Source organism: Sarcophilus harrisii, chromosome 4 (genome assembly GCF_902635505.1).
Source record: "Sarcophilus harrisii chromosome 4, mSarHar1.11, whole genome shotgun sequence".
In the NCBI taxonomy this organism is placed as follows: domain Eukaryota; kingdom Metazoa; phylum Chordata; class Mammalia; order Dasyuromorphia; family Dasyuridae; genus Sarcophilus; species Sarcophilus harrisii.
The window spans coordinates 62255158-62276857 of NC_045429.1; the positions used below are offsets into that span (position 1 = coordinate 62255158).

The following is a 21700-nucleotide window of genomic DNA, read 5'->3' on the forward strand; positions in this document are numbered from 1 at the left end:
TGTTGTATGCTATGATATAAAGTCCCTTCTAGATATATTCCTTCTCACCACTATCCTTAATGATGTGCAGCACTAAGCACAGTATTCAAAATGGTGGTGGACCAAATTGATCACTTTAGGTCTATTACTGTGTTGCTTCTGCATACTATGCTTCTGTTAATGGACCATAGAATCATGGGATCATGACTCTATAGAGCTGAGAGAACCTTTGTTTTAGAGTTGGAAATTGAGATTCAAAGAGAGAAAGTGCCTTTCCTAAAATTATATAGGTAAAGTGGTAGAGTCATGATTCAAGCTCATATCATATCTTATAATAACTTTTTGAAATTCTGCCATGTTTCATGTATTATTGATTCAGTAGAATTTGCATTCCATGAAAATCTTCAGCTCTTCATGAATCCTTGTTTAGCTGTTTCCCTCATCATGTACTTGTGTGATCAGTTTTTTTTTTTTAAACACAAATGAAGGACTTCACTTAAATTTCTTTTTTTTCCCTTATTATCTATAACTTGTTTTAACTTTCTGAGATCTTTTTGCATCCCAGTTCTCACACACAGCTTATTAACCATGCCTTTCAACTTTGTGCCATCTTAAAATTTAATAAGTGCACCATGCATACCTCATCTGTTGCATTGACAAAAAAGGTTAGACTATACAGGGCCAAAATCAGAACCTTGTAGCATTACACAAGAGACCTTCCTTCAGCTTGACATTAACCCATCAGTCAGCACTTTTTGAGTCAGTTGACCAACTAGTTCTGAATCTATCAAACTATAAGCAGGTAGCTCCTATCTCTTAATTTTCCTCCAGAGAGAAAGCAAAAGATTTTGTTAAAAATCTCTACAAAATCATTTAAGTTTATTGCATTCTATCTTTAGTTCTTCTCAACTGCCAGACTAGTCATCTTGTCAAAAAATGAAATCAGTTTTGCTTTCCATAGCTTAATGTTTTGTAGAGAAGGCAATAAATGTTTTGTAGAGGGAAAAAATATATATATATATATATTTTCCTCCCAAAGAATGGAGAATCTAGTAAGTATAAAGACAGATGCAAGGAATTAGTATTTCTTAATACCAACTAGCATTTAAATAATTTTTAGGCTTTATGCACATAATCTTTTCATTGGAGATCTTACATAATACCTCTGAAATAGATATTACTGTCTTTCTTTAGAAAATAAACTGAGGTTCAGAAAAAGTGAATGGGATGCTCAAGTTCATACTGCTGGAGATTTAGGATTTCCTAATTTGAAGAGCAATGAACTTGGACTGGAGTCAGAAAAATCCATATGATCATGACCAAATCACTTTATATCTTTGATCTTCACTTTCCTCATCACCAAAATGAAGATAATTATTTTTTTATTGCTGATTTTTACAAAGTTATTGTGAAGATCAGATAAGGTAATGTAAAGCTTTGTTAACCTTAAACTGATACACCAATGTAAGTTATTATTATCTCACGATGCTTCCTTGAAAAGAATTTTTCCAGTACATGAAGGATTACTAGCAGCTGTTCTGCTTTTCCTTTGAGGACAGAAAAGGGAAAAGAGTTTTAAAAACTGCAGCAAGAGAAGTCAGTGAGACAAAAGGCAGATCATTCATTAGAGTAAGGATTTTAAAACACCGGAATGGGAGAAGCTTATGGAATCAACTTTGTGGTTATCTTCAAGGTCTTTCTACATTGGCATGGTTTCTGCTCTCCCAAATGGAAGGATAGATGGAACAAATGACATCTAGATATCCTATTTAGTCATGTGATTCTGTTTGTTCTTTCTCAAAATGGAAGTTGGAAATTAAATGATTTCCTCTCCCCTGAAGCCTGATTTGTGAGATTGTCAGTCTTTTCCTTTCAAGTCCCTACTGGACTTTCTCTTTCCTGAAGCCATTTTAAAAGTTCTGACTAGCAATAAGGAATGTATGCAAGGGCCCAAATGAATAGAACTCACCCAATAGTCCAATGCTTAGAACAAGCTGTGAGCATATCACTTTTGCTCTTTCATTTTATAAATTAAGTTTCTTGATCTATTTTTGCTTAACTGTTTAACTTGTAGTTTCTAATAGCTTTCCTGAGAGGTCAAGAGTATAGAGTGTCATCAGACATTTTGCCTATATTTTCCAAGTCGCGTTATGTTAGATCCCACCTAACATTTCCAATTGTTGAAGGGATCCTAGTACTGGATTCAGAGGAATCTGACTTTTTGTTCCAATTCTGCCACTTGCCTCTGAGGGTAGGTGAGTTCTATCACTTTTATAGAATTTAACTAAGTTCCTTGACTTTTCAGAACCTTGGTTTTCATTTGTGTAAAATAAAAAGTTTGGTGGTTTTTAGGAGCCCTTTTAGTCTGTCAATCAACAAACCTCGCAACAGGACTGTATGCCTTTCATACTTCTCTTTTTCCATTTTTTTTAGAAGAAGCAGCCTGAACCGGATTCACAGACTCATTGAATTTCCATTTGATGTGAAGTCATAGAATTTTAGGTGTGGAAGGAACTATGAAGATTACTTAGTCCACTAAGTCATACCTCCTATACGAGGTAAAATTAGAGCAAGATCTTCCGATTGCTCACTCTTTGCTCCTTTTACCGTAAGGACAGAAATAGTTCAAATGATGGAGCACAAAGACAGAAATGATTAAGGGGATAGAGCACACATCCTAGAATCAGGAAATTTTGATTTGAAATCTGGCCTCAGACACAGGAATTGGGAGGGATTTAGTACTCTACCCACCAGCCCTGCAGAAAAGAGATGAGGCTTTAAGCAAGATGGTAGCAGTCAAGGCTTGAGTCAACAGAATGAAGAGAGAGCTCATGAGCCTAACCTGGGAGGGACATCTTGTTCTATGGTGTTGAAACCAGGGAAAACAATAAATGCGGAGTGGAGTAATTATTCCTGAAATATGTGTGCTTTACTCCTTTAGGAATTAATCCATGAAAAAACTTTGACATATAAATCATGATTCCTAGTCAAAAATCCATTGAAAGTAATTTAGTCTTCTCTATTAAAAAAATGGATAATTATTATTGTTCAGTGCTAAGAGGTCATTTTCTTCTGTAATAGTGTGAGTGAAAAAAGTACAATATAAACTGTCCTTATTTGTTCTTTGTACTTTATGAAAAAAAGTAAAAAATCATGATAGCTTTGCCAATCCCAGGAGTGTTTTTAGGAGTCAGGAAAATTAATTTCTCATGAGAATATTTGATTAGCATTTATTATTTCTTCTTGTTTCTCCTTTTAATTACAACTTAATAATAATTTCCTTCTTAATTTAAGCATTAGATTTTTTTTTTTTGAGTGAGGAAGTAGGAAGGTATTATTACTCACTTGAGAAACATGAGTCCATTTGGCTATCATTACAGGGGAATGTTGATATGTGGTGAACCAAAGAAGTTTTCCATTTGTTTTATAAAATGTAAATTACATCACTGTGTTGCTAAAGTACTAGATTTGGAGTTAGGAAGACTTGAGTTCAAATCCTACCTTACTAACTGTATGACATTGTCACTGAAACCTTTTATGCTCCCCCCCAATCCTTATATGCAAAATGAAATCATCATCATTATCATTTAAAGTATGTAGAGTTTTGCTAGATCTCAAAAATACCCAGGAAAGTAAATACTGTTATTATTTCCATTTTACAAATCAAGAAAATGACACTGAGGGAAGTTAAATGACTTGCCTATGGTGATATAACTAATAAAATTTTGAGCCTGTATTTGAACTCAGATAATTCTTTTTTATCCATTGTGTCACCTCACTATTTTTAATAATATCTTGAATATGTCTTCCTCACAAGGATATTGCGACTCAAATGAAAGAATATATGTGAAGCACTGTAAATTTAAAGCACTCTATAAATGACATGATCAGAAGCTGGTGATCCAATTTCAGAATTTATACTCATTAAGATAGAGTTAGTCTGATATTCTGTACTCAGATTTCATGCTTCTCTTTTTCAAGTTTGACAAAACGTGTACTTCAGTTTAAAATTTTGTTTGCTTAATATTAATCTCATTAGAATATCTTTTATCCTTCATTTTATGAAAATTAGCTATGGAGCCTGAAAAGGACAATAAAGATCTCTTGGTCCTAACTTGTCATTTTGGAGATAAGGAAACTGAGTTCCATAATAGTTATATCAGCAGCTAGTAGCTGAAGGCAGTTTTAATCCAGGTCTTAACTGTGGATCTAGTGTTTTTTCCATCATAGTGATAGGGCTTATAAGTCTCCTTGCTTTTGATTTTGTCAAGTTTGATTCTTTTAAACAAAGTGACTAAATTTTTGCATGACCAATTATAGTTCCACATTTAAAAAATTGTAATCATAGTGTAGAGAGCATTTTATTTTGCTAAGTATCCCAACCTGAGGCCGAAAAAGATTAAATGATTCAGGAGAAAGTCATTCAATTAGTTAGTGGCAAAGCTAAAATTCATCATGGCATCTTTTCACTTTCAATTCCAGTTTTGTGTTGGTTAATCCTGGCATACATAATACAATGCCTGTTGCTGTAAAAAGATTTAAAATCTTGACCCTTAGAGTTTGCCTTTTGGGTGAGATCTAACTACTAAAAGACATCTCTGTCATTTTTAAGTTAAAGTGTATTAACTTTATAGCATCAAGATATAGTAAAAAGAGCAGCGATATCTGGAGACTTGCCCTTGAACTCTTGTTACTTATTACCTCTTTGACTTCTGAGCAAGTTGGGTAACACTGCTAGCCCCTTGCTCCTTCAGACTTCAAATGAATGGGGTAGATTAGCCGGCCTCTAGAATATATTAAAATTCTAAATCTGTTACTCATTATCTTCTAATATGAAGTCATCTAATTCCAAGATTTGTATATAGTTCGAGTTCTGTATCAAATCTCTCTAAAGCTGTTCTCCTATGTAACACTCTTTCCCTGTGTAATTCTTAGCCAAAAAGGAGGAGATTTAAATGCCAGATCATATGGAAAATGCCATCTGCATCCAGTGAGACAACTATGGAGACTGAATGCAGATTGAAGCATACTGCTTTCACTTTTTTTTTTGTTTGCTTTTCCTTTCTCGTGATTTTCCCCTTTTGTTCTGATTTTTCTTTCACAAAATGACTAATATGGAAATGTTTAAAATGATTGTACATGTATAACCTAAATGAGATTGCTTGCTGTCCTGGGGAGGAGGGAAGGAAGGGAAGGAGGAAGAAAAATTTGGCACTCAAAATCTTGCAAAAATGAATGTTGAAAACTCTCTTTACATGTAATTGAAAAAAATAGTATTGAATTTTAAAAATACAGCTGGTTTGTAATTTTTTTTTTAAAAGGCAGATTATAGAATTAGAAAAAGCAGAATGCAAAACTTCTCCTTGGGGCCAGCCAATTAGACACTTATGCTCTAAGATTCAGGTGGCTGGATTTGCAAAATAGTTTTAGAAAGCAAAGAAGATAAAACTCCAAAAGACTTGATATGTTCTATATTGGATTACTTGCCTTCTAAGGGAGGGAGTGAGGATAAGGCAAAATTTGGAACACAAGCTTTTGCAAGGGTCAATGTTGAAAAATTACCTGTGCATGTGTTTTGAAAATAAAAACTTTAATAAAAAAAGACTTTATACGTTCATATAATCAACATACAAATTTCTACGGATCATCCAAGCAACTGTGGCAGAGTTGGGGACAGCTACTTCTCAACAAATCCTCTCCTCACTTTCCATGTACAGCCCTCATGATGTTGCTCATTTTTCTATATCTTCTCCCATTTGGTTACTTCTTTTTCTCTGAAACACATTACTCATTTTTTGTTGTGATTTTTTTTGCTTTCTTTTCCCTTCCCCCTTCTCTTCTTTTTTGCACTCTCCCTTTCCATCTCCCTCATTTCTTCTTCCTTTCCTTTATCTTTTCCTTCTCATCCTCCTCCTCTCCCTTTATATCTCTTCGTCTTTATCTCCTTCTCTCTTCATCCCTTTTTCCTCTCATTCTCCCTCTTCTCTCTTTCCTTTCCCTCTTCCTCTTTCTCACATTTTTCCTAAGGTCTCTTCTTCTTTTTAAGGAAAAGGAAACATTGCTTGTTTTCTTTGTCTCTCAAGCTGCACACTTGACTGCAAGTTTTCCTTCAAGTCTGCATGAATTTTGCTGTTTATCAGCTTAAAACATCAGCTTCTGCTTAGCTTTCAGGTTGATAATTAATCCAAGGTTTGGCTTCTTCTCCCTCCTTACACATATTGACTTGATTCAGTATCATTGGATAGATTCTTTTTTACTCTTAAAGTTGAGTAATGAGATACAGACTGTCCCTTTTCCTTCTGTATCAGTAGTGAATAAAATCATGTAGTGCCTTTATTTTTCTTGGCGATTTGTTGGAATCCTAGTGCTAGTAATTATCCAGAAGTTAGCTTTTCAAATTTTATGCAAAATTCAGGACAATACTTTAGTCTTGGCAAAGAAATTGGAAAGAAAGCAAAACCAAAAGCATGCACCAAGATACTATCAAACATTTGTAGAAAAATTATTTTCAGTGGTGCAGCTCATGGCTGCTAATTCTTCCTTAACATCTATTTGGGAGAAACCTGGAACCTGGCAACCTTTAGGAGTTTGTAGAAGCAGGATCTGCCATAATTTATAGTGAGACTGACAGAAGTAAATAGTGTAGTCATAGTGTTTCAAGTTTGTTGTTAATTATTAAATTGATCAGGCCAGTGCCTACCAGTAGTCATCATCACCTTTCTTCATTAGAGCTTTGTGATTCTGACAGTACTCACAAATAAACCTTTCAGTGGATGGCTGTAGGGGGAGATTGATACTAAAGTCTGGGGTTGGGAGAGGATATAATTGAGGCTGAAGATTGACAGTTTTAAGACTGGGAATGAAATTTGGTGTCATCTCAGCAAACCATGGTGAGGGGTAGGATAGGGAAAAACAAGGAGAAAATAGTAATGGCAATACTAATTTAGTACTAGTTTAGAGAGCTGTCTGGTTTAAGCAAGATTCTATCAGAATCACATATATTTTACTGGTGAAAAAACTGAGGCCCCAAGAAGGGACATGATTTCCCAGGGATATAGGTTGTTTCTAGTAAGTGAAACTAGAACCCAGCTCTTGATTCCAAGGCCAAAGCTCTTTCTGCATTACCTTTCCCAGTCCATTGGTTGGGAACCTCTAGATTAACATATATATTGAGTACATACAAGAAAAAAAAATCCAAAACAGTCAAATATTTAGAAGATTTAATCAGAAGACTGGCTATGTACACATCTCATTTAACAGTATGTTTTCTTAGTTCAAGAATTTATTATTCTGAAATGTCCTTTAGCGAAAGGTTTTTTGAGGTTATCTTTTGTGGGAACAGATAAACTTCATTTCTCATTCAGGTGGTTATTGGAAAATCTAATTTTGACCATAACCTAATAGTTTTTACATTCCAGAAAAATGTACTTTCTTTTCTCCTGCATGAACTAACTCAATTCCCATCTTCACTGACTGCCTATACCACGGACACATAGATGCTTAGTTGCTTGTGATTTTGATTTGTTCGTATTTTGTTTCATTTGATTCGTCTCCCTAATGACATTACATATTCCTACCAAGCTGGGCCTGGCACAGTCTACTTTTATATTCCCTGAGCATATAACCTAAGAATAGATGCACAATTGATATGCAAATGCTTATGGAATGGATATGTGCTAAGATTGTTGAAAATAATCTTTCATTTGAGAAAACTATGTGTCTAATTCCAGGTTGCAGTAGTTTATGATATCATGGAATATCTACTACCCTCTAGAGATCTTCTATTTCAGAATTTCTAATAATAAAAAATTACATTTAAATCCAATAGATAAAATGAAGAACTATGAAAAGTTATCATCAGCATCTCATCCAAAGCTGTTCAGGGAAAAAAGTTTGAATTTTAGTGCTGTGATGCTACCCTCTAGTGGAGAAAATTCTCCATAATTTGTTTTTCTGTAAGCTAGTCTAACAGACAAGGAAAATTGGAGTTGTCCAAGTCCACATTGTGTCTAGAAGAAGTTAAAAGACCTTTTCTAGTATAGAAAATAAAGTATCAGAAATTAAAGCATTTTTGAAGGCAATGGTAATCAACGTTCTGGTGTATTCAAAGCAATAATAATAAACATCAATTTCCAGTGACATTTAATTAGATTTTTAAAATAGTTATCTTTTCTATGACCTAGATTTCTTCCTGTATATCCCTTCTAGACAATCTTATAAAGTCTAATTTGATCTACTAGGGACCTTTGGCCTAATATGCACCAAATGCCTAACTCAACAAAAACAAATACTGGCAAAATATTTTTAATGTATACTTGAAAGGATAAACGTATATCCTTTCTAGCATGGTTTTTTCCCCCTAACAACAGAACCATAAATCTCTCAAATGTTTTTTATTAAAGAAGGTAACTTCCTGTGACTTATATTAATGAAATCACAGATCCATGGAAGAATATTGAAGTCAAAGAAGATAGGTTCAAATTCCACCCCCAGCATTTACTATGATATATTTAATATGATCACAGATGAGCCTCTTGGGTACAGTCTTAGTTTCCTTATCTGTAAAACAGAATAACAATACCTGTAGTACTTCTATAGTATTGCTGTGGGGATCAGATGAGATAAAGTATGTAATAATATCATAAATCTTAAAATGATTTAATAAATCATAACCATTACTGCTGTTATTAACACCATCATTACAGAGTAGTTGGAAGTGACCTTATTTGCCATATAGAGACAGATATAACCAGTAAGGGATTTCTCCTATAGCATACCCCAAAAGTAGCATTTTATTCTTTGCTTAAGGTCTGCAATAAGGGAGACCTTAGTAACTCCTGAAATAGCCTATTCCTTTTAAAGATATTTTTTTTTAAACATTTTTTTATTCTTTTTTTTTCCACTCCCCAATTCCCTATTTGCCTTTTCCTTCAAAGGCGGCAAGAGGGTAAGAACCATTGTTTTCTCTTCTTGTATATGGGAAAACGATTTTCTGAATCCTAGTGGAAGCTATTTCTCTCCATTAAATTTCATCTTATTAGATTTAGCCTAATGCTCTAACCTTTCAATATCTTTTTGGGTCCTAATTCTTTCCTCCACTGTGTTAACTTTCCCTGCCAGCTTTTTGTTATCTACAGATTTGTTGATCATACCATCCCATGAACTTTTAACAAATATTTCTGAGCCTTGGCATTCAACCAGTTCTTAATTTATTCTTAAAATCTCTCTCCATTTTTTCTCTCTCCATATTATTCTCCATACTATTTTGAAATATTATGGAATACTTTATGAACACATTTTCTTCATCTACTAGTTTGGTAATTCTGTATAGAAAAATGATGCAAAGCCATGAGGTATGGTTTAATACATAGAATAGAAAGATTGGATTTGGGGTTTTTTCCATTCTAAATTTTCTCCCCTCTCCCATTCATTGAAAAGACAAGAAATATTCCTGTTATGTGCATGAAGTCATGCAAAACATTTCACATTAGCCATGTTGCCATGAAAACAACAACAGCAGCAAACCAAATTAGAGTAGAAAAATATCTGCTTCCATCCTTACTCAAGTTCATCAATTCTTTCTCTGATGGTAGATAACATTTTTTATTAGGAATCTTTTGAAATTGGATCATTGTTTTGATCAGAGTAGCTATGTTTTCCACAGTTAATTAACATTACCATTAACATTACTGTTTACAGTGCTCTTTTGGTTTAGCTTACTTCACTTTGCATCAGTGCATAAAAGCCTTTCTAGGTTTTTCTGAAATGATCCTGCTCATCATTCTTCTAGTACAATTGTAGTCTATCACAATCATATAACATAAATTGCCTAGCCATTCCCAAGTGATGGTCATCCTATTTAAATTCTTTGCTACCACAAAAAGAGCTACTAAAATATTTTTTGTATATATGAATTTTCCCCCATATTCTTTCATTTCTTTGAGATATTTAGTAGTAGTTTTGTTGAGTTGACAGATATTCATGATGGACATAGTTTCGAATTGTTCTTCCATAATGATTAGACCAGCTCAGGAGTCCACAATATTTCATTAGTGTACCTTTTTTTTCCATATCTCTCCAGTGTTTGTAATTTCCCTTTTCTATCTTGTTACTCAATTTACTGTTGTTGGTTACAGCCTCAGAGTTGCTTTAATTTGCATTTTTCTATTATTTAATTTAGAGCATTTTAATATGACAATTGATAGTTTTGATTTCTTTTTCTGAAAACTGATTGTCATTTCTATTTACCAAATATCATTTGTATAATGACTCTTTATTTTTATAAATTTGTCTGTTTCCTATGTATATGAGAAATGAGACCTTTATTAAAGAAACTTACTATAAATTTTTCCTTTCTATTTTCCTTCTAATTTTGATTTCATTGCTTTTGTGTGTGTGTGTGCAAAAACTCATTATTTCAGTGTAATCAAAATTGTCCATTTTATCTTCTGTAATCCTATCTATCTTTGCTTTGAACTCTTCCTTTATCAATAAAACTGAAAGGCAATTTTTTCCATGCTTCTAATTGGCTTATATCACCCTTTATGTCTACGTGATATAGCTATCTTGAGCTTATCTTAGTATAGTGGAGATGTTGGTCTTTGCTTACTTTTTGCCAAATTGCTTTCCAATTTTACTAGCATTTTTTTTTATTGAATAATCAATTGTTTGGATTTTTAGGGTTTATCAAACACTAGATTACTATGGCCATTTTCATCTATATATTATATAGCTAATCTTTTCCATTGATTGACTACTCTATTTCTTAACCTCTATCAAATTGTTTTGATGATTGCTTTTTAATTGTTTGAGATTTTGTATTACTAGACTGCCTTGGTTCACTTTTTTATTAATATTCTTAACCTTTTGTTCTTCCAGATTAATTTCGTTGTTATTTTTTCTAGTACTATATAATAATTCTTTGATAGTTTTATTGTTATGGCACTGAATAAGTAAATTAATTTAGGTAGGCAATAGGTAGGTAGGCAATAAATATTTTTTCAGTTTTTTAGATCTGTCTACATTTGTGTGAAAAATGTTTAGTAATTGTGTCCATATAGTTTCTGTGTATGTCTTGGCAGGTAAACTCCCTCATATTTTATACTGTTTGCAATGATTTTAAATGGAATTTTCTTATCTTTTGCTGAATTTTGTTGGTAATATATAGAAATGCTGATGATTTTTTTTATGATAACTTTTCTAAAGTTGTTAAATTTTTTGACTGGTGTTTTAGTTGATTCAGGTTCTCCACTCTTGTTGACTCATTTGCAGTAAGCGTTAATTTTGTTTCCTTGTTGCCTATTCTTAATACTTCTTTTATTTTTCTTGTCTTATTGCTATAAGTAGCATTTTTAGAATAAAATAGGGTAACAAACAATGGTGATAATGAACATTTTTATTTCATCTCTTATCTTATTGGAAAAACTTCAAGTTTATCCCCATTACAGATAATGCTTCCTTTTGGCTTTGGATAAATTCTGCTTATCATTTTAAGGAAAGTTGTAGTTATTCCCATTCTTTGTAATGTACTTAATAGGAATGGGACTGTATTTTGTCAAAATTTTCTGTGTCTATTGGCATAATTCTGTTTTTGTTGTTTTTAAGAATAATGCTTATTATTTTCCTAATATTGAACTAACCATGTATTCCTGGTAAAATTCTACTAGGTCATAGTGTAATTACTGTGTTAGAATTTCATTAATTTTTTTGCATTAATATTCGTTAGGGAAATTAATCTATAATTTCCTTTCTCTGTTTTTAATGCTCCCTGGTTTAGGTATAAATACCATATTTTTGCTTAGAATTTTATATGATTCCACCTACTATTTTAATAACTTATATAGTATTAGAATTAATTTTAACGTTTAGTACACTTTGCTTTTAAGTCAATTTGGTGTTGGGTTTTTTCCTTTTTCTTTAGGGAGCACTTTTATAGCTCGTTCCTTTCTTTTTTCTTAGGGTTATTTAAATATATGTATTTCCTTTTTTATTAATCTGGGCAATTTATACTTTTGTAAATACTCATTTCATTTAGACTGTCAGTTTTGGGGATGCATGGTTATGCAAAATAGTTCTTTATAATTGTATTAATTTCTTTTTTAAGCATTCATTATTTCTATTTTTTTATTCTGGTAACTTGGTTTTCTGCTTGTTTTTTTTTTAAATCACATTAACAAGTGATTTATCCATCTTATGTATTCTCAACCCCTCCCTCTCAAGTCAACTCTTTAATTTTATTAATTCATTGACTTTCTGGCTTTCAGTTTTATTAATTTTTCTTTTGGCTTGTCAGAATTACTGTTGTGGTGTTTAATTGGACATTTCTAATTTGTTATTTTTCTAATTTTTTTTAGTCGCACATCCAATTCATTAATTTGCTCCTTTTCTCTTACTGATATGTTTAAAGATTTATATTTTTAGGACTGGAATTTTAAAAGATCTTGACATACTGTAATAAATGGGTTAAACTTAATAAGCTGAAGTTTAATAGACATAAATATAGAAATAGAAATACCACAAGTTAAAAAAAAAAAAAAACTTGGAATTTACTATTACACAGAGATAGATAGGTGCCACAAGTCGAAATTGTGACATGGCAGTCCATAAAGCCAGTTTGATCATAGGCTGTGTTTATCCAAATCAAACTTTTATTAAATGCTTATTATGTTCTAGGCACCATGTACTAATTAACAGATGTGGTACTATTCATTCATTTCATTTCTGTCTAATTCTTTGTGACCCCATTCAAGGTTTTCCTGGCAAAGATACTTGAGTAATTTACCATTTCCTTCTCCAGCTCTTTTTACAGTTTGAGGAAACTAAAGTAGACAAGGATAAGTGATTTGCCCAGGGTCACATTGCTAGTAAGTGTCAGATCTATGCTGTAATAGTGTTGATTTAAGGAATTAGGGATATTTAATTTGAGTATGAAAGCAATCTAGAGAGACATGAAATTGTCTTCCATTATTTAAAAAGTAGTCCTGTAAGAGAGTAATAAGCCTTGTTTAACTTGGAGCCTAAGGGGTGAGGTTGGAGTGGTAGTTTTGGGCAACAGCCACCCCAGAATTTAGGAAAAGCATCTCTCTCATCATTGGAGGCTGCACATTCTCTTTCCAGGCCCCAGGCAACCTGAGACTTTGTTTACGTCTCACAGCAGGTTGGAAGCTCGCTCCCATCCAAAGACCCTTCTGATTTTGAGTCAAAATCAGTTGTCTGTTCTGTTACACTAGTGCCAACCAACATTGCCTTTGACACCCAAAGTTTCATTAATCTCCCAAATCAGGTGATAGGTTTTGACTTGAGGGTGTCCGAAAGAACTTTTTTGCCATCCCCAGCACCAACTGGAGCTGATAATCCTGACTGCATATTTTGTTTGCCTGCATCTCTGGCTGACCCAGTTGTAATCTTTCCTCTGTGCTCTGAGTGGATGTTCTGAAGATCTCTTTCTGGGTACCATTCACTTTCTTCCTATCTTAGTCTCCTGTTTGATGAGGACCCCAGGTGAGGATGGAGTCTGGCACTTATAGACACTGTCCTTTCAGCATTTGTAGCCTGGCTCCTGACAGCTTCTCAGCACAATCCGGCAGTCTCCTTCTAGCCCACAGCTGCCTCGTGTCAGTCAGAAGGGTCACGTCATTCTTTCAGTCATCAGCTCTTCTTTGTGGGGGATTGTGGAGGTTCTATTGTTGGCTTACCTCAATCAGCACATTATGAGCTGTACTTTGAAGCAATTATTTAATTTGGGGGCAATTAATTATAGGTTCCTTGGTGCACAATCTTTGTCACATCTTGACTGAATTTTAAAGCAGAAGAATTTTAATGTGTTGAAGTATTTCTGTATGCACCTGGGCCCCAGACTTGTCAGCAAGAGGATGAGGCCGTTTCACAGAAAGCTTATCCTTTGGTGACTTTTCATGTTTAAAGCAATTAACCTTTTCTTTCTTTAATCCTCAGTTTTTGGAGGTGGGAAGGCATGTATTTATTTCATTCCCTTCCTCATATGCTGTACTTAATCCTGAAGTGAAAGATACTCCAAATTCTACAGTAATAAAAGAAATCTTTTTTATGATTTCCATTTCTAATAAAGAACAGTTCTGTTATATATATGTATAGTGCAACTAGCTGACAATGAGCAGAGCTTAGGAAGTCAAAGAGACCCGAGTTCAAATTTAGTCTCAGATACTTACTAGCTATGATTCTAAGACAGTCACTTAACTTCTTTCTGACTCAATTTCTTCAGCTATAAAGTAGGAAAATAGCACCTGTCTCCCAAGATAGTGAGATTGAAAGAATATAGTTGTTTAGTGATTTAAAGTTTAACACACTGTCATTATTATCTCCATCATCATCAGCATAAGTCTATTTAGCAGTACAGCCACTATTTACTCAATGGATTAATGGTCATAACAATATACTATAAAATTATTGGTTCCTTCAGAAGTAGAGTTCATAACCTGGAGTCTATGGATAGATAGCAGTGAGTCTGAGAATTTGGATAGGAAAAAATTGCATCTTTATTTTCATCAACCTCAAAATAAAATTTAGTATTTCCTTGAGTTATTTTTATTTATTTATTTATTTTATTTAATAGCCTTTTATTTACAGGATATATGCATGGGTAACTTTACAGCATTAACAATTGCCAAACCTCTTGTTCCAATTTTTCACCTTTTACCCCCCCCCCACCCCCTCCCCTAGATGGCAGGATGACCAGTAGATGTTAAATATATTAAAATATAAATTAGATACAGAATAAGTATACCTGACCAAAACGTTATTTTGCTGTAGAAAAAGAATCAGACTCTGAAATATTGTACAATTAGCTTGTGAAGGAAATCAAAAATGCAGGTGTGCATAAATATAGGGATTGGGAATTCAATGTAATGGTTTTTAGTCATCTCCCAGAGTTCTTTTTCTGGGCATAGCTGGTTCAGTTCATTACTGCTCCATTGGAAATGATTTGGTTGATCTCGTTGCTGAGGATGGCATGGTCCATCAGAACTGGTCATCATATAGTATTGTTGTTGAAGTATATAATGATCTCCTGGTCCTGCTCATTTCACTCAGCATCAGTTCGTGTAAGTCTCTCCAGGCCTTTCTGAAATTATCCTGTTGGTCATTTCTTACAGAACAGTAATATTCCATAATATTCATATACCACAATTTATTCAGCCATTCTCCAACTGATAGCCATCCATTCAGTTTCCAGTTTTTAGCCACTACAAAAAAGGCTGCCACAAACATTTGTGCACATACAGGTCCCTTTCCCTTCTTTATAATCTCTTTGGGATATAATCCCAGTAGGAACACTGCTGGATCAAAGGGTATGCACAGTTTGATAACTTTTTGAGCATAGTTCCAAACTACTCTCCAAAATGGTTGGATTCGTTCACAACTCCACCAACAATGAATCAATGTCCCAGTTTTCCCGCATCCCCTCCAACAATCATCATTATTTTTTCCTGTCATCTTAGCCAATCTGACAGGTGTGTAGTTTTCCTTGAGTTATTTAAAAACATTATACAGAGAATAGGTCTAAGGGCTTCATAGACTGCCAGAAAGAGTTATTGCCCCCAAAAGATTAGGAATTTCTGCTTTAGAGTGCTTGAAGCACTCTGGTTCTCAGAACTTTTATATTCTTTGAGAGGACTTTTGCAATATTTGCTCCCTCTAGTCAGCTCTTTACTTTAAACAGTTAGGTATTATACATTGCTGATAAAGGAATATAAAAATAAGAAGGGATGATAGCATCTTTTCTCTTTCTAATCTAAAATACAATTGTGGTTTTTTAAGGTTATACTAAGGAGGATGAAGGAAAGACCATTACATAGAAAAGTAGGTTAAAAGTTATTGATAAGAGGTTGATGTGTGCTAGAGAACAAGTGGTACCCAAAATCCTCATCTCCAGCTGCCTTCCAGATAGCTCTTCCTAGTCATCTTACTGGAACCACAAACTCATGTTCAAAATGAAGCTCTTTATCTTTTCCACAAAACCTACTTTCTGACTTACTACTTCTTTCATTGGCACCATCAATCCATCCTAGTGCCTAGATTCAAAACTATTGAATTATCTTTAAGTTTTTCTCATATGGAGAAAAACTACTTTTGAAATGTCTATTTCTTCTGTCTCCTTCTTTATATTTACATTGCTATGTGCTCTTACCAGCACTCATGATTCATATTGATTAATCTAATGCTTTCCTATGAGATAAATTGTCTCATCTCTAAGCTTTTCCCTACTTTTAATACTGCTGAGAAACTAAGCTTTACTTTGCATAGATCATATCTTGTGCATCTGTTGGAAAAACAGCCAAAAAAAAGCAATTTGTTCCCTTATGATTACCAAAGAAACTTCTAGTTCCTTTACCTGGCATTCAAAGCTCTACATTGTCTTGCCACTATCATAGCTTTACAACCTTAATCCTTAAGTGTTCCTTGTTGTCCTCTCTTTTGCTCTATCAAAATTGTACTACTTATAAAAGACCAACAACTCATTCTTCTTCAAAATGGAATGTTAGGAAGATTTCCTAGGACAACCAATGATTGGCTTAATGTTGACTGTCTCTGTTTTTGTTGTTCACTTGTTTCAGACATGTCCAATTTTTTAATGGGCTTTTCTTAGCAAAGAAAACCACTGTGGTGATTTGCTATTTCTTTCTCTACCTCATTTCATAGATGAGAAAACTGAGGCAAATAGGTTAAGTGACTTGCCTAATGTCACATAGCTAGAAAGGGAATATTGCACTGCCTGATGATTTGAACTCGAAAGATGAGTTTTCCTAACTCCCAGGCTCTCCCTGTATCCATCGGGCCAACTAGCTGTCCTATAAAAAGCATTTTTAAAAATCATGATTATATATTATATAGCATATAAAATATTTAAAGTAATTACTTACCTTAAAAATAAAATTTCCTGGATACACATGCTAAATGTGCTGTGCATGTTTATGATTTTTCTCATCCCTGTCCCCAATTTATTTCTTACTGCTTATGTTTTAAAATCAAACTCTTAAATGATATCTTTCCTAGGAAGCATTTCTTTATCTTTTCTAGTTAGTAATAACTTTTTCTCTATGGATTGCTCATAGGACTTTGCTCATACCTTTCCAGAGGAGTTATTTTATATTATAGTTAGTTGTATCTCTGTCCTTTCCTTCTCTATGGCTCTTAAGGTCCATGAGGGTAATGCATTTTTATTTTTATATTTTACCCATTTCCTATGCATATTTCTTTAAACACATTAGGCACAACAATCTTTTGAACAAAATGTTTTATTGCATAGAAAAATATAGGGTGGTGGCCATAGTATTGACAGTTGTAGGAATGAAACACGCTTTTATCCAAAACTCACCCTTGTGGCCCTTTTAGAATCCCTGGAGAATAATTTGCCAGTGATTCTCTTTGGGAAGGAAATGACATTTGAGGATACCTATAATCCTTTGTTGAGGCTAGACTTTATTTAAACTATTCACATATTTACCCACATTTTTATACCCAAAGTCCCAACATCTCAAAATTACCTTGAAACTTTCCTGTCCTTGAAGGAATTCAGCCAGCGCATATATGATAAGTAAAAAATGTGGTAAAGTGTGATATGATTTTGAGTTCAGATGTTATAAAGAGAAACTTTTAGAAAGAAAATTTTTATTAGTTAAGGATCTATTTTTATTTGATATGAGCAAAGTTCCTGAAGGTTCCTATTCTTGCATTCTAGATTTACAAAGTGAGGGTCTGTCTTTAAAAACAAAGCAGGACCCGTAGAGCTTCAACTCCAAACATGAAGGGGTTTACTGTTTAATAATATTTTCTTATGGATTTGTTGAAGATATTGAACTTGACGTAATAATTAAGCTATCTCTAGACCTAACTTTTTACAATTGAATAGTGATTTTCTTCAATTATTATTCTACATGCACTCTGACCTTTCCTAGATCTGATGAATTAGAATCTTAGAGTTGGCAGGGACCAACACTAAAGGTCATCCATCTAGGTCAGTCACTAATTAACTTGTGTATTCCTTCTAGAGCATCTCTGGACAGTGGAAATCTATTTGCTTTTTAGAAATCACTAGTGTCTGAGGATTTATGATACTCTGAAGCAGCCTGTTCCATTTTTGGACATTTTGTGTTCAAAATCTCCCTACCCATAACTTCTGTTTAATGATCTGCATTCTTCTCTTTCTAAGCCAAACAAGTATTTCCCTCTTTCATATGGCAATTCTTCAAGTGTGACTCTAAAATTATCTTAATATTTGTGAATTTGTTGTGGCCATTGAAGTATTCAGGACTCAATTTTGGATCACTTGTGAAATTTTTTTTAAATGGATAAGAACTGAACTTTTGTAAATTATTAATACAGCTACATATCTTTTAATTGATGCTATCAAAAGAAGTATTCCATAAAAATAGATTTTCTAAGTGCTCATTTCCCCATTAATTTGAAACATTTTAATAGAAATAGTTCTAAAGTATACATTTACTGCCTTCTTAAATAGATGGACATGCTAACTACTCCCTCAGTTCTTAAGAAGACACCAATCAGAAGAAGGCCTCCCACTAGCACATTGAGTGGCTCTTTTACTGAAGGACATGAATGAAAATGTCATGGAGGATTTTACTCTGCCCCTGAGGTAGAAATAGCCACACTGATGGGATCATATTTGTAATATAGGGATGGCCTAAGGAATTTTTGATTAAATGTGTTGGAAATAATTTTGGTTTCAAATACCTGCTCTGACACAAAATATGAACTCTAGTCATAACTCAGTTTTCCTATCTGCAAAAGAAATATTTACAATCCTACTTCACCAGGTTGTTAGAAGAAACTTGTTTTATAAACCTTCAGGTTCTAAACGCATGAACTATTATTACTATTTACCCAACATTTAATGTTTGTTTAAAAGTTTTAGGATGTGCTTTTTGTATTGTTTCTATCTTCTCCCTTATGAAATTTAGCTTCTTACTCCCAATAATATGTCTGCCTTAAAAGGAAGTGGGACATGGCCACAAATATTTTTTCTTCTATCATCTTCCCACTCTTGTTCTTTTCTAATTTACAATGGCTTGGGAAACCACATAATCAAGCTTATTAAATTTGCATATGAAATAAAAACCAATATGCTCTGAATGAGGGTCAATCTTAGGTGATAGTGTTCCAGCATCTGATTCTTGATTGTTTTCTGGACACAGAGTAGGTTTGTAATAAAAGTTTGTTCATCTGACTTTACCTGGTTGAGAATTCCCAGAGATTATAGCTATAGATCATTGAGCTGTTGCTATAGTACTCTGATAGGAAGGTTGTCTGGTTGAGACTGACTTAAGAGGTTTTTATTATTATTGTTTAGTCTGTATGACTCTTTGGGTTTGTTTGTTTTTTGTTGGGATTCCATTTCCTTCTCCAGCTCATCTTACAAATGAGGAAACTGAGGCAAACAGGGCTAAGTGACTTGTCCAGGGTCATACACCTAATAAGTGTCTGGGACCAGATTTGAATCAGGAAGATGAGTCTTCCTAACTCACTTGTGCCTACGTGCTTCATTTTAGATGATGCTAAGCGGCTGAGAACCTGCCAGGAAAGAACCTATCAAGAAAAAAATTTCTGAAGATTTTCATGTTATTATTTCTACTACTTTCAGTATGATATAGTTTGGTCTAGTCTATGGCTTTATAAATATTTCCATGAATGTTCTCTGCCTTTAGGGCTTAATTAATTAACTTAATGTTTCTTCAAACTCCATTGGGCTGAATTGAGATTTTATCTTTAGGTCCAGTGTGACTTCTCATGTTTTCATTTATTTTTCTTTAAAGGTTTTGCTTGATTTTAAGGAAAGTTTTTTGTTTGTTTTGGGGTTTTTTTTTTTTATAATTTTCCTTTTAAAATTAAAGGAGGAAGAGAGAAAATCCAACAGTTCAAGTTAGTTCTCTATTTTTCTGACAAGTTAGGATCTATTGAATAAACAATTATGGAGAAGAGAGGAAGAATTTGGACATATGCAATGAAGATACTTTCTCTATAATTGGTCAATATTTAATAGCTATCTACTATATGCCATGTACTCTGCTAGCTGTTAGGCACAAGAAAAAATTTAAATTCCTTACCCTTAGCTTACCCTTTATTGATTAGAAAACATATATAAAATAAATATAAGGTCATTTGGGCACTTACATTATTACTTGGAGATGAGGTGCAATTGATGAGGTCTACATTTGGGGTACCTAAGTAAAATCAGCATTTAGTTGAGGTCTAGTAGCAGGTTTGGGTCAAGGTCAAGCAGAGCTCCCCGGCAACCCCCTTGGATTCAGCACAAGGATACGGTGGTAAATGAGGTCTAGTAGCAGTGCAAGTCCCCAAAAAGGCATTTATGGGCCGGAAAACTAGATTGATAAAAGAGGTTTATTATTGAGTTTGGAAGCAAGGTTAAAGCATAGTTAAGGAAATAGGTGAAGGTAGAGATAAGGAAGGCACCGGACAGAGGGTCCAGTGAACAGAAAGTCATGACATGGCTAGCATGTTTGGGACCTCTGCAAAGAGGGGGGTCCTAGCTTGGCCCCTTTTATAATGGGAGATTTAGCTAGAGGGGCCTGTGGGTGTAGCCCCAAAGTTGGTTCAGATCCGGATGGGGGTTGGGACAGGTCCAGATCTTCTATTGGAATACAAAGGGACTAGGATTTGTGAGTCAAAGGGTAATTATATTAGCTAGGAAGGGGTTGGGAGTCACAAAGAAAGGAATCTTGCCCTCATCACAGTCAGCAACAGTCTCTTAGCTATTTGTTAACTAAAGAATCCAGTTAAGTGGACTTATTAAATCTTTGGCAGATAGGAATTTTCATTTCATAAATTAGAGTTTAAAGGTTAGACTACATAGTAAAAGCTTGATATTTCCTTTTGGTTTTTAGACTTTCCCCCAAATCATTGTCTCATCCTGGGCAAGTCTTTTATTGTGTAGCAGGCTACTAGAAAGGTATCCTAATATAATGATAACAGTTTATTCGAAGATATGCTATATATATCATTATTATTATCATTAATATCCTTAGGAAAATTTAGTTATATTTGTGCATGTGGGAACTTTTAACTGAATTTTGTTGAGTGCTATTTGGAATTTCAGCAAAAATGCAGTAAAGTAAATAAAAATAGTAATAAATATAACAATTGTCTTTAGCCCTTCTTTTCTTTTCTTTTTTAGGGTCTCAACATAATCTTCCATGTAGCTTTGGCACTCTTAAAGGTGAGTCTCTGAATTTTAAAACTGTATGGATTTTCTGCCTATCCATAAGACTAGAATTGTTAAGGTTGAGAAAGGAATCCTTAAAGGTTGGAGTGTCAGACTGGTGTTGCAAGGTTTCTCAAAAGAATTTGCAGGCTTGAACCCATTTCCTAGTCAAGGAGCAAAGTTTATTGTAACGCCAATTGGAAGCAATTAAATTCTAAGAGAATTTAGCAAAAAACAAACTAACTAACAACAACAACAACAAAACAAACAGAAGCAAGGAGACACATTTATCTAGTACTTTATGTTATAGGTATGCTAATTTTATGGCCCAGCAGTAGAACCAAGGAGTAGTCTTTGAAATTTTGTTCTCACTGCCAGCAGACTATCTCTCTGACAGTCATCAATGAACTAAGCAGTGGTCTATTTACTGTTGTCTCAGGAGTTTGATTTGTGGGGACTACCCTGAGGCCCTGAGACTTTAGAAATCTTAGGTTGGTATGGGAGGCTCCA

General features: G+C 33.9%; 1 protein-coding gene across 5 annotated transcripts in view; it reads left to right on the forward strand.

Annotated features, from left to right (window-relative positions):
- Positions 1-21700, forward strand: part of RABGAP1L (RAB GTPase activating protein 1 like) — a 697071-nt gene that overhangs the window by 460177 nt on the left and 215194 nt on the right. For 4 of the 5 annotated variants that reach the window (XM_031968366.1, XM_031968367.1, XM_031968368.1 and 1 more), the window contains one exon: positions 21164-21205. In XM_031968366.1, the coding sequence (XP_031824226.1) occupies positions 21164-21205 (42 nt within the window). Of the gene's footprint in view, positions 1-2510; positions 2538-21163; positions 21206-21700 lie in introns of those variants that run through there. The other variant, XM_031968376.1, reaches the window with a different exon arrangement.